The 13,062-nt window shown below is 36.9% G+C and overlaps 1 protein-coding gene across 1 annotated transcript; it reads left to right on the top strand.

Annotated features, from left to right (window-relative positions):
- Nucleotides 1–8,236: 8,236 nt before the first annotated feature.
- Nucleotides 8,237–10,760, top strand: LOC311067515 (uncharacterized protein; the record flags this gene model as incomplete). Its single annotated transcript, XM_084089426.1, has 5 exons — nucleotides 8,237–8,281; nucleotides 8,981–9,013; nucleotides 9,158–9,218; nucleotides 9,406–9,571; nucleotides 10,673–10,760. The coding sequence occupies exons 1-5, from the start codon at nucleotides 8,273–8,275 to the stop codon at nucleotides 10,758–10,760; spliced, it is 357 nt and encodes a 118-aa protein (XP_083945552.1). The 5' UTR covers nucleotides 8,237–8,272.
- Nucleotides 10,761–13,062: the final 2,302 nt, after the last annotated feature.

Below are 13,062 nucleotides of genomic sequence, written 5' to 3'. Positions count from 1 at the left end.
ACACGCCCTCCTTCAGTCGTCAACGTATGAATTTCGTCCTGACTAAGACCCATATTAGGGAGTTGGTGATTATAATTCGTAAACCCATTACCGGACTGTACGTTTTCATCATCATCATCATCTTCAGGTGTTTCTAACCACGCTCGTTGTTCGGCTATAATATTTTGTAATCTTTCGGATGTGGATAGTTCACTTGTGTTTAGCATCCCAAGTTGTTCACGTATTAAAAGACGTAATTGTTCATTAGTACTCTGACGCCTTGATCTTACGTGCTCTACGTCTTCATCTGAGTCTGACTGCATATCAGTGTAACATCTTTTAGAAGACATTTTGGGGTTTTATTATTTTATTTTTTATTTAAAAATGTGTTACTAGTAAACTACAGACGAATACTCCAACACCACTACCATTCATAAACAATATTAACGATGGCTAATGACTATGGATAACAACCCATAACAGTAATAAAAATAACAATAACAGTCAAATGAATAACAAATAATAACAAATGAATAAAAAAGAAATCAGTCACCAAATATGAAAGCTAAAGATTGTAAGGTTTCAAATGATATAAAAATTTTCAAGATTAGTTTAGGTTTAGTATAGGATATTAGACTACTGTTTTATGTGGGACCGCCGGCGGGCCGGTAACACTTAAGAGGTTCGCTAATGACCACGGATAACAACATCCATAGGAGTAATACAAATAACAACAACAAAACGTAACAGAAATAAATAGTGTATCCTACATTAAAAACTACACATATTCATAACACATATTCATAACTTTCAAGTGAAAACGCTAAAATAACAGTCAAATGAAATAAAAAGAAATCAGTAATTATGAGATGTAACATAACATCTCTTGAATGCTTCATGTCTTTCCATTAATAATCTGGATAACATTCAGACGTTCATTTAAAAAAGAGTTAATGCATTGTTACCGTTATTAACTGCTGTCCAGGACGCATTAAAGATCTTTACGAAGTTCTCCGTTTACATCCTGACAAATCCCCAAAACGTTGATTCACAGAATAAATATTCCTCTCGCTGAATAACAGGGCTGCTACTCCACAAAGATGCAACGAAACGTGTTCATCCAATAAATATTCCTCACGATGAATAATGGTCTGATACTCCACAAAGATGCAACGAAAGTGGTTAATCCCATAAATATTCCTCTCGCGGGGTTTGGTACTCCTCAAAGATGCAACGAAACGTGTTCATCCAATAAATATTCCTCACGATGAATAATGGTCTGATACTCCACAAAGATGCAACGAAAGTGGTTAATCCCATAAATATTCCTCTCGCGGGGTTTGGTACTCCTCAAAGATGCAACGAAACGTGTTCATCCAATAAATATTCCTCTCGCTGAATAACGGTGCTACTCCACAAAGATGCAACGAAATGTGATTAATCCAATATTCCGTTCACTGATGAGCGTCGTTCCTCTCCACTTAAACAGGAGCTGAAGTCCGAGCCACAATCCACAGTAAGTTTAGTACATTTTAGATACGAGGGTTTTTCAAACAGACCGCGTTATCCTGTCAGTGAGCTCAGCAGCATAGGGGAATCCCCGGTGATGTCATCGTCAGCGGCATCCAATGAAATCCTGTGTGTTTCGTGAGGAGGCGTGGCTTCTGCGACGCTCAACACGGTATGAATGAAGTCATTCCGAGACTGAATGGACAAGCCGTCGGTCGTCTTTTCTTGAAGCTGCGCGAGAAAATAATTTTGTTCACTTTTTTTCTTTTTTGAGTGTAGAGTTGCTTCACGTGTCGCTCCACACCTGATGGGTCTTGGTAATCTGGTGGATAGAGTACAATCCTCTGTGTATTTTTGCTCTGGAGAGATAAAATGTATTTGAAATATTCGACGGATAAATAGTTAACGTTAGGTAAGTTAAATGTTTAGTATCGTAACTCACCGTCCCCCGGATAACTTAATCGCGTTCCAATGGATGTGTTGTAAGAGCGATTCGTGGCAGTTTGTTTGGCTCCGTGATGAGTTTACATTCAGAAGTTCCGCTGTTTGTGAGCAGAGAGGCTGAGTGGCTGTTTTGGGGGTAATCCCTGGTGATGTCAGCGTCGCGTCACGTCTCTGTCATCCGGAGTCGTCCAATGGTTGTGTGTGCGTGTTGTGTGTTAGGGGGCGGAGTCAGGGCCTGGACCATTGCATACTTTTCACTCGTTCATTTCTTCTTGTGATATAGGACTGAATGGACGCTTTTTGTTGAGTTCCTCCCGAGGACTTTGTAACTTTGGGAAATAAAACCTCTAAACCTTTGTTTGTTGAGTTCCTCCCGAGGACTTTGTAACTTTGGGAAATAAAACCTCTAAACCTTTGGATCTGGATAAATCTTTCGAGCTTCGGATATACCTTTTGGTTCTCTTTCAACAAATGGTATGTAAAAATGTAAGGCTTTTAACAATGTTTTTAAACTAGTTTGTGTTTTATGTAACAGTTTTACAAATACTGTGCGGATGGATACATTTACTTTTCTGTAAATTATTGATTTTTTAACATCTTAAAAAATACTAACTCATTTTTAATAACTCTTTTAGAGAAAAATGCCATTTTAACTTATTTCATTATTGTTTTAAAAGTGTCTTCTTTAATAAATAAAAAAACAAAAAAAACACTGATCTCTGATTGTCTTGTAAGTCTTTTTTAACAATGTTTTAAACTAGTTTGTGTTTTATGTAACAGTTTTACAAATGTGTGAGAACACTAAACACATGTGTATTTTAACTTTATACAACGTTTTATATATTAAATATATAATTTAATAATACATGTTGTTTTAACGTTTTAATGTGGATCGTGGGAAAAAATTCCATGGTCACATGACCTGTCCAGAAGTGGGGTGGGTTGGGGGTGTTTGTGGGGAAGGGTACCGTGGGAAAATTCTCACGGTCACGTGACTTGTCCGGAGGTGGGTGGGAGGGGGTAGAAAGGGGCGGGGCTTAAGCGTGGGAAAATTCCCACGGTCAAAAAGGGGGCGTGGCTTAAGGGCAATAAATCACTCAAAGTGACAGAAGCCGCCCTATATTCTCTCTCTGCTAGCCTTCCATAAAAGTCGCTAAATGACGTCATGCGTCAATTAGCATATTCATGACGTAATCGCTTTGTACTTGCATTCTGCCTGCCTAATGTGTTTTCTCTCTAAATTAATGCTCCACATACTGTATTTAATATAATATACTGTTAAAAATTACCAGCATTTCACAATAATTAACAGTATTATTTTACAGTAACTTGTTGTAATTAAGTTTCCCTGTAATATCCCAATGAATACCTGTAAAAACTACAGTATCCTTGGATTTTACAGCATTTAACTCTTATTTTACAGTAAAATATTGTAGAGTTGGGGTACTCGAACTCGGACTCGGACTCGAGTCCGGACTCGAGTCCAATTTTGAATGAACTCGGACTTGTCACGCACTCGGATGAATTTGTACTCGGACTTGACACGGACTCGGACATTTTAGACTCGGAAAATTTGCCGAGTACAGTCGAGTCCGGGCACTGAAGGACACAATTTTATTCAAAAACGAAACGAAACGAAACTGCTTACATTGTGTTGTGTCAGTGTTGAGCATTGTAGCCAATCACAGATATGTATATTAAGCGCATGAACACAGTGGCCAATCAGAGGCGTTTTGAGTCACCATGCGGAGAAGTCGCTCAAAACGTATGTTCAGAATCAGCGCGAGTTTTATCCTTTCGCAAATCTCCTCATAAACAAAAAAGTCTTGACGTGATATAAATAAGAGATTCGCTGTGCAGTGCGGACAACTTCAGTGTTTATGACGAGAGTTTCAGTGAGAGTGCAGAACGTAAGTGAAAGAAGTAAGTGATGGCTTAAAGTGAGCGCTATTGACAATCTAAATAATATATTTTTTTCATACTTCTAGAGGACCAGTGGTTACGTTCACACTGTAAATTAAAAAGAGTGATAACTGCATTTAAATGTGGGAGAGAATCCGCAGAATTTTAGTCCTGTGAGTCATGAAATTGCGATGATTGACACAGTAACCATAGCAACATGAGAACGCGATAACCAAAGCAACATTTTGGCGTCTAATAATGTTATGATTTTTGTTACATTGATTTAGCCTACACTTTAGTCATAAGTTTACATACACCTTGCAGAATCTCCAAAATGTAATATTTATTTATTTTTTAATGAGGATGATCATAAAAACATTGTTTCTATTTATTACTGTCCTGAAAAATCTTTTTCACATAATGGATGTTTAATAGCCTAGTCCACAAGAAAAAATGCAAACACAAAATACAAGACAAATTACATAGGCTTGATTTTAATATTGTGTTTCATTACCTGATATATATATTTTTTTTTAATGGTTGTTCATGAGGAAAAATCCTCCAGCTCCTGCACATTCTTTGCTTTTCCAGCATCTTCTGCATATTTGACTCCTTACTAGCAGTGACTATGATTGTGAGATCCATCTTGTCACACTGAAGACAACTGATGGACTCATACACAACTATTACAAACCCTGCAAACATTTAGTGATGCTCAAGAAGGAAGCAACCATTAGGAGCCAGGGGGTGTACATTTTTGAACTGGATCATTGGTGTAAATTGCTCTTATTTTATTTAAAAATTCATTAATTAATTTAGTCCTGCCATTTAGAGGCTAAATAAGATATTAGCATGTAAAACAAAATAAGATAATCAAAATAAATACAAATTAAAAAATCAACGTCATCTTGCTCAAAAGTTTACTCCTGGCTCTTAATGCATCGTGTTATATTCTTGAGCATTACCTTGCAGAATCTGAAAGATGTACGATAGGTAAACGTATGACTGTAACTATACATTGGAATCATTTTGTAAGGTTTAACATATTAATTTAAGAGCTCAGTGTTGAGACCTTTCACTGGAATTTGATTGACATGCGATCTGACCAATCATAATGCAGATACCTGCCATTTTTGTCCGACAAACAAACCAAACCAGATAGTAGATTAAAGTCATTGGACTTGAACTTGAAAAATTTTGTGTATTGAATTCTTTTTGCAGTTCTGATGTTCATTCATGTTTAATTCGTGCTATAACTAGAAGATATTATCAGTTCATGTGCTGCTTGAGTTGAGGCCTATATTAAAGCACCACAAAACGGTGTGTATTGTTTTAATTTCATAAAAATTACAAAATTTGAAAGCTAAGACTTTATTTCATACCAGAAGTAGCCTTGTCTTGTCTGTTGGCGCATTGTCAGTGTCCTCTTTGCTCCGCAATATATATTTCACTGTGTGAGAACATGTGGAGTGAGAGCAGAATGGCTTGTCGGACGTAGCGACAGTAAGAGGGGCGGGTCTTTGTGAAAGGTCAATTTAAAACTATTTAAGTCTTTGTGGACTCGGCCGGACTCGACTCGGACTCGGATGTTAAGGACTCGGACTCAAGTGCGACTCGGCCCTCTTTGGACTCGGACTTGGACTCGGACTCGATTGTTAAGGACTTGGACTCGACTCGGACTCGACAATGGTGGACTCGGACCCAACACTAGAATATTGCAATCTAAAACCTGCTGTTATATCACAACAAGGGGCTCGTTCTTCGTACGTTGCTTATTACATCCGAGATCAAATGACACATCCAAGATGATTTCATCGTGCTAATCATGATCCGGCTAATTGGGTTCTTCGAACTCACCTGTTGTTTATGATTAGTATAGCTGGATTGAGTTATCTGAGATAATTGCGCGTTCATGCGCTGGTTTAAAAGGGGATATGTATCGATAGTAGAAACATTGATCAGCAACGCTGCTATTGGCTGTTCAGCGTGGCCAAAGAGCGCGCACAGTTTTTCTCCTCAGCCGAGCAAGAACTAAAAGTTTATTCGGATTTTTAATGTTTAATCAAAACGCCAGGGAACACCTCAAAGTCTGCAAAGGCCAGGATAGAGGGCTGGCAAAAAGTAGTAGACAATTTAAATCCGTTAGAAGTGGCCATGTTAGATGTTTTTATTACTTAATATCACCTATATTTTTGTATTTTAATAATTGCATAATTACTTTGTTCATTGTAATGTCAGAGTCACCACACTAGAACATGGGAGCAAATAAAAGTGAAGTACAAAAATATTCTACATAATGGTAATTTTTAGTTATAGTATAGTCTCTTTTATAAAAGGCACTGTTAAATTAATGGTTGTCTGTTTATAAAAGCAACCAAGAAAAAGGCTGAGAAAAAATATCTTAGTAGCCTACACTGTAAAATAATTTTTGCTGCATTAAATTAAGGCCGTATAGTCATTTCAACTGTTAAATCTTGAGTATGAATTGCTTTGACTTGTGAAAGTGAAAACTGATAAACTTATGTTAATGTAAAAATATGAGTTATTGATCACATTTTTCCCCAGTGTAGTTCATTGTAATGACATTGTGTTTTCCTCTTTTGTGCACTTTTACAAAATACACCAACACTTGTGTCTGTTCCCAAGAAAGTGGTGGCTGAAATATGTGCAGTAAGTGGACATGTTCTAACTTTCCAAAGGAAAGAAAGTATAAGACTTTGTAATGTCTATTTGTTTCCATTGCACTGGACAGTGAATAAACCCTCTCAGATAACTGTCATATGGAGGAACTAGCCTACCTGCAAGTGCATAAATAACTTTACTTAATTTATACTTGAATGCTTTATGGCTGCAATATAAGTTGCAGGATTCCACATCTACAGAAAGGCCTACAGAAGAGTCTGCACAGACAGAGGACACATAGGCCTACAGGTGGGCAGTGAATAGACAAATTTTCCTTTTTATTTGTTGCATGAGGCATGTGTCTAATATCTCTTGTTGCAGGCACTTGACCACTGGCTTTTCTTTACAAAGAACAATTGAAATAAAACTCAAGGAACTAAGCATAGGCTATTTGTCTTTTATTAAACATTTAATGAAAAGTGTTTTTTTGGCAGTGTTGTGTAATATGGCACATGCAACAATGCCACAGGCCCTGTCAGGTGTGCAACCCTCAGACTTTTCAGACACTGAAATCTTCCCTTTAGTTAGCCAAAGTTCATTTCATTGTGTGCCCTTGTCCTGGCTATGCTGCATTGTAACTGGTTTGGGTCAGGGAATGGGGTCATAAAACACCTGTCTGCAGCAACATGTCATAATCACCTATGAAAAAATGCAGTTCTGTTAGGATCAGCATAAGTGTATGTAATACAGTGAGCTTGATATTTAATTGTGGAACTTTCCTTACCACTTTTAAATAATGTGCATAAATGTGAATTTCTGAAAATTCTTAAGTCATGCACAGATCCTGGCCATTTTACTTTCACATTTGTGATATGGAAGATTTGTCAACTGCCTTTTTTATTTGATATAATATTATTAATCTGGAATATTAAGATTAAGAATCACAATAGTAACTGGGCTGCACATTTACATTGTGAACCCCCTTTCTGTTCACATAATCCCCTTCATTGAGGCCTTGATGGCAGTCTATGGTCTATAAACCTGAGTGACATATACTGTAATCAGCATGGTCATGATTGCATGATCTTCATAAAAAAATATGATTGCCTAATAATAAAAAAAAAAAAAAAAAAAAACTGCTTTACAACATTGGGTCTTAAGTGGCTTGGAAATGCCACAAAAAAACATAAAACTGTTTTGTAAACCTAAAAACGACAGACAGCACTTTCCATCAAGTTCTCCCCGTCTCCAATAGTGTAAAGGAAAGAGCCACTCACAAATAATCTTAGGGCACAGTGTGTGCTGTAGTTAAAGCCCGACTCTGACAAGTCGAAAATAAATGTGCGTTTCCAACAAATTAATAATGTAAACGACAATCTCACGAGTGACGAGAAAAATATATATCTCAGAAAGTGCATCGTGCTGCGCTGGACTTCCCGTGTCAGCTCCGCTTGTGAAGCCGGGATCTAATCCTGTTAACATGAAATAAGCCTGCTCGCGAGCAGGTTTAAGTTTGCGCACCTGTTGCTATGACAGCAAGTCCAGGATGAGCTTCGAAGAACCAAACAATCCAAGATCAAGCCAAATCGTCAACAATCAAATCCAGCTAACTGAGTTAGCGACGTACGAAGAACGGGCCCAAGGTCTGTAATATCACAGCAACACAGTAAAAAATAACAAGGATTTCACAGCATTAAACAGTATTATTACAGTGAAATATTGTATTGAAACATGCCCTGGGAAGTCACATGACATAACCGAACTGTTTTGAACTGAAAAGGCGCGGTCGTGTCCCTCTTCTGAATTTTCGGGCTGAATGGAGAAGGTGAGCAGCATGCATGTTTGCAGCACTTACACCCATGTTATTTTAATATGATAAAAATATTTACTTTCAAATAAACGTTTATCGCATGACACAGTTCACATTTTGTAGCAAGTGCCCGGAATTGTGAAAGTTCTCTCACAGCATTTGCTTAACGTTAGTAATGTTAGTAATGAAGAGAGTTTCGCTATAATTTTTCATGTCACTATCACCGTTTAGACAAATCTGGTGTTTGTAAAGTTTATAAAACCAATGATGGGACAAACATTACTATTTATGTGTGCACATTTCTGTAATTAGTCAAGGTTATCATAGATTAGCAGGGCTAACCGTTAGCTGTTTAACTTTAATAACTTAGTGATTCAAACGGTCCATGAAAAAATATTTTTCCAGCGGATATCCTAGTTACAACATGACTGAGCTAACTGTTAGTCTCATGTCGTGTTCGACAACGGGAGGGTTTTAACATAGGGTTCAACTTCCCACTTGTCCTGATATGAATGAATAATAATTGTAAAAGTTGTAAATGCACTTTACATTGAGTGAGCAATCTCAAAGTGCTACAGAAAAAAACACTATATATATACCACTATCATTTTTGACATACGGCTAAAATTAAATTACAATGATCATAATCTGCATTCAAACTGAAATTCTTATTGGTTGCATTTGTGTAATTTCTCCTTTTTCTTTTCTTTCCAGGTCATCAGAGAGAGTTTGATGCTTGAAGTTGATGTAAGATTTTTTATTCAAATATTTAAAATGCAAAATGAGTGATTACATTATCAACATTTACCTTGCATGATTTACTACCTCTGACCAATGAACAATATTTATCCTTTATCCTAAATCCATGCTATTGTGTGTTAACTATGTTACAGCCATGTGCCACTGGTCAATACTGCAGAACTCCCCAGCAGCCCCTGCTTGATCATTCAAGGTAATGTTACTTTGATCTAGTATCAACATTTCTAACTCATCATTTTGTTTTCATTCTAGAAATCTACAAGACCACAATAAATGATAATAATTATAATTATAATAAGAATTACATTTGTATAGCCATTTGTATCTTAAGCAGATCGCAAAGTGCTCATAACACATAATGTTGTATCTGTTCATTTCAGGTGACATGATGAAGCCCTCTGGATGGCTTATATCCATCGAGGGACATGTCGTGATGGGCCCACACCCTTTCTTTTTACACGGAGTAGCTGCTTTCTTCAGCAGCTATTACGTCTTCAACCTTGAGTATCCTGCCGCTGGATCGTCGACACTGGAGTTCATTCAAAGGTATTTTATAAAGATCACATTTAATCTTGTAATTCACATTATAGTACAGGCTTCCAACTCAATGATTGTCTTGAGGTCTAAAATGCTGACAAACGAGGTACCTGAGGCTAGCCTGGTGAGACCATCCTGATCTCGCGAACTCGTTCAATTTCGCTCTGCAGATCAGTCTGGGTTTCTACACGTTATGCTGACAAATACCTGCCGGTCCAATCACAGCTATTTATTTTGTTTTGGGGCAGGCTATGTGATGATGATTTTGAAACGTCTATTGCGAAATGTGAATGTATTGAATGAAGTAGATGACTGTGGCGAGCAGGACGAGGCCGAGGGCCGTGAGAGAGCGGCATGAGGCCGGTGGCGTGATTACTCCTTCTTCCCGGGTTTCGGCACCAATGTAACGAGGTTCAACAGTTATGGGAAGAAGGAGGCGGGAACCGGCGAACATTCAATATATTTTAATGACAAAAATAAACCAAATACAAAATGAAAGTAAAGGCCAGCAGCCCCTCACGGACGACTGCTGGCCACACAAAACAGAAACAAAACACAACATAAAATCAGGCCTGTCCTCTCTCCCTCTTCACTGTCGTCGCTCCTCCTTTATGCTTCCGCTCCTCCGTGAGAGATTCGAGACCGGTGCGTCTCGCAGGTGTCGCTCATCAGAGTAATCACGCCATCGGCCTCATGCCGCTCTCTCACGGCCCTCGGCCTCGTCCTGCTCGCCACAATGACATTTTCTTTCAAAGCAGAACAAAATGCTCTCAGGCCCTTTATTGAAAAGGATATGTTTGTCATACTTTCAACAGGGTTTGGTTTTAATTTACCAACTGGCCAATTGCGTGAAGATGCATTTCAGTGGCGGCACACGTTGATATGGCCTCTCATAGTAGAAAATCAACCCTATTTGCCCCAGGCAAACCTAACCTGAGGCACCTTGGCTAGAAATGGCTAAAAAAAAATATGGTGAGAGTAAGATCTAACAAGTTTGGATTATAAATCTATTAGGGTTTGATGTGGGGAAAAAGCACACCTTGATAAATGCTGTCTGCAATACATACTGTAAGTCTATTTAAAACTGAAACTATCTTTGCTTATTAACAGGTGCTTCCTGGGCATCAATCCTGAAAGAGGCTCAAAGACCAAGAAGCGGACAACAATGAACCCTCATGTGAGCACCCTTTTGAGTTGACTTTGAGTGGGCATCATAGTTTTTTTTTGCAGCGGTAGTTGTCAGGCTCAGTTTTGAGTAGCCTTGTTCTTTTTGTAATTTTTCAAGACAACTTTGCACTACAAGATTTTTTACACAATGCTGTTGCATGTGGACTCATTATAATGTTTGAGACTGAGAGGAGCGCCTGACCCCTTTACAACATTCCTTCATCGCTCTCTTACCTTGCCATTAAAAGGCCTCATTCCCATCCTGTCCATTACTGTTATTGTGACACAGCTAGTTGAACAGTTGAATTGTGAGACAGGTAGTTGAATTGCAAGTTTGCACAATTTCTCTGCATTGTCTGCATTTTAAGATGACTTTTATGACTAGAAAGTTGAATTTCTTGAACTCTTGAAGTTCTTGGCATCTGCTTTACTTTGAAAAATATGTATTTGTTAATAAATATGCCATTGGGCTAACATTGACTTTACCTCAGAGTTGTTTGTTGGGGGGAGGGGGTTAATTGTACAATGATTGTAAATTCACAGTAAATTATTGTCAACTTGTACAGCAAAAGATTGTAATTCCCCAGTAATGTACTGTAATATCACAGTAATTGCTTTTTCATTGAAGCTGTGAAGTTACAGTATACAGTTGTGCTTTTACAACAATGCATTGTAATATCACAGATATAAAATTACAGTAAATAGCTGTGAGTATATTTCACAGTATATTGCTGTAATCCTTGCTGTGAAAGTCATGCAAAATTTATCCAATTATTTATTGTAAATTCACAACGAAAAATTTTGCAGTTAGCCGAATCTCAAATAAAGCTGTTCTCATTTCCTATCCTTTTTTTTTTTTTTTTTTGTCTGACAAGAACGAGTAGCCTAGCAATGATATAGTGAATGACTACATTTTTTATAGGCCTATGTGGAAAATGATCTGAATTGAGAGAGTTTGTGAAACCGGATGCATTGCTGTGACCCGTCGCACACACATTGACGGTGTTTCCTTTTCTTTCTTTTTTTTATTGAACAATATCAGTTTACAAAACCCAATAGGGAACAATAAAATATACACTTTTCCAATCATAACTCCATCATAAATGTCGATGTGTGTATATATGTATCACATACAATAACAACAAACAAAACAAACTTTAACCATTTTAGAGGGGGTGCAAGGAAAGAAAAATAAATAAATAATTACAGGTATAAAAGCTTACCAAACTTAAAAGGAAAGAGACTCATACATGGATTTATACAATTCTCCAATGGTTTGATTATCTTTGGATAAGTGTTTTTAAGATTCAAAGTATTTTTTACATTCAAACTTTTTCATTCAAACTGTTTTTTATGTTTATATGTTTGTATTATATGTTTGTGTATTTTTTATGTTTGTGCTATGTTTATATGTTATGTTTATGTTTTTATGTTTACATTCAAACTATTTTTTACATTCACAATTTAAAGAGGGTTTACTATTATTCCACTTACTTTTGTGTACATGATATTTACCCATTGTAATTATAATGTTTAAAATGTATGACAACTTTTCCGAAAGACCATCTGCATAAACCAAAACCTGAAACAAATTTAGTGATGGATTATCAGTGTTGATATCAATATTTAATCACCTGAAAAGATCCTGCCAGAAGTTCAATATTACTGGACAAGAAAAAAATAAATGATCAATGGTTTCAGGCTCTTCTGAACAAAAAACACGAGGATCTCGAAACGGAATCTTGTGCGTAAAACCTCAGCAGCGGGATACACATTATTAATAATCCTAAACTGAATATCCTTCATTTTAGGTAAAATTGGCCATTTAAGGTAATTACAGAATTTGTTTTTAAATTTTTCATTTTCAAATTGTTTTAATATTGAAGGTTTATTGAAATCTGAAAATAGATGTATTGTGTATGTATTATTGTGTATGTATTCTCTCTAAAGGAACATTTTATCTCAAATTTCTCCATGAATGCATTATGCTGAATAGTTTGACCTTTTTCATCTTAAACGATCAACAACATATAAAACATTTTTTTCATACCACTCTTTTTTGAATACTGTCTTTCTATTTATTGTAATGGTTCTGTTATTCCACAGTGTGGTGAAACATTTCGGGTGAATATTAGTACAAAATCTGTTGGTGGAATTTTGAAAGCTTAATTGGCAATTTGGAAACCTCAAAATCACATTTCAGCAAAAAATCTAATCCTCCAACTCGCTTGAATACAAACTTTGGTATATGAAACCACATTGAGTTAGGCTGAGCTAAATAATCCAATTCAGTTTAAGTAGTCCAACCATTGATTCAAATTCAGAGGCTTTCA

This window comes from Abramis brama (genome assembly GCF_963993115.1).
Source record: "Abramis brama genome assembly, chromosome: 17".
NCBI classification, from domain to species: Eukaryota; Metazoa; Chordata; class Actinopteri; order Cypriniformes; family Leuciscidae; genus Abramis; species Abramis brama.
This window is presented reverse-complemented; position numbering and strand designations above follow the sequence as displayed.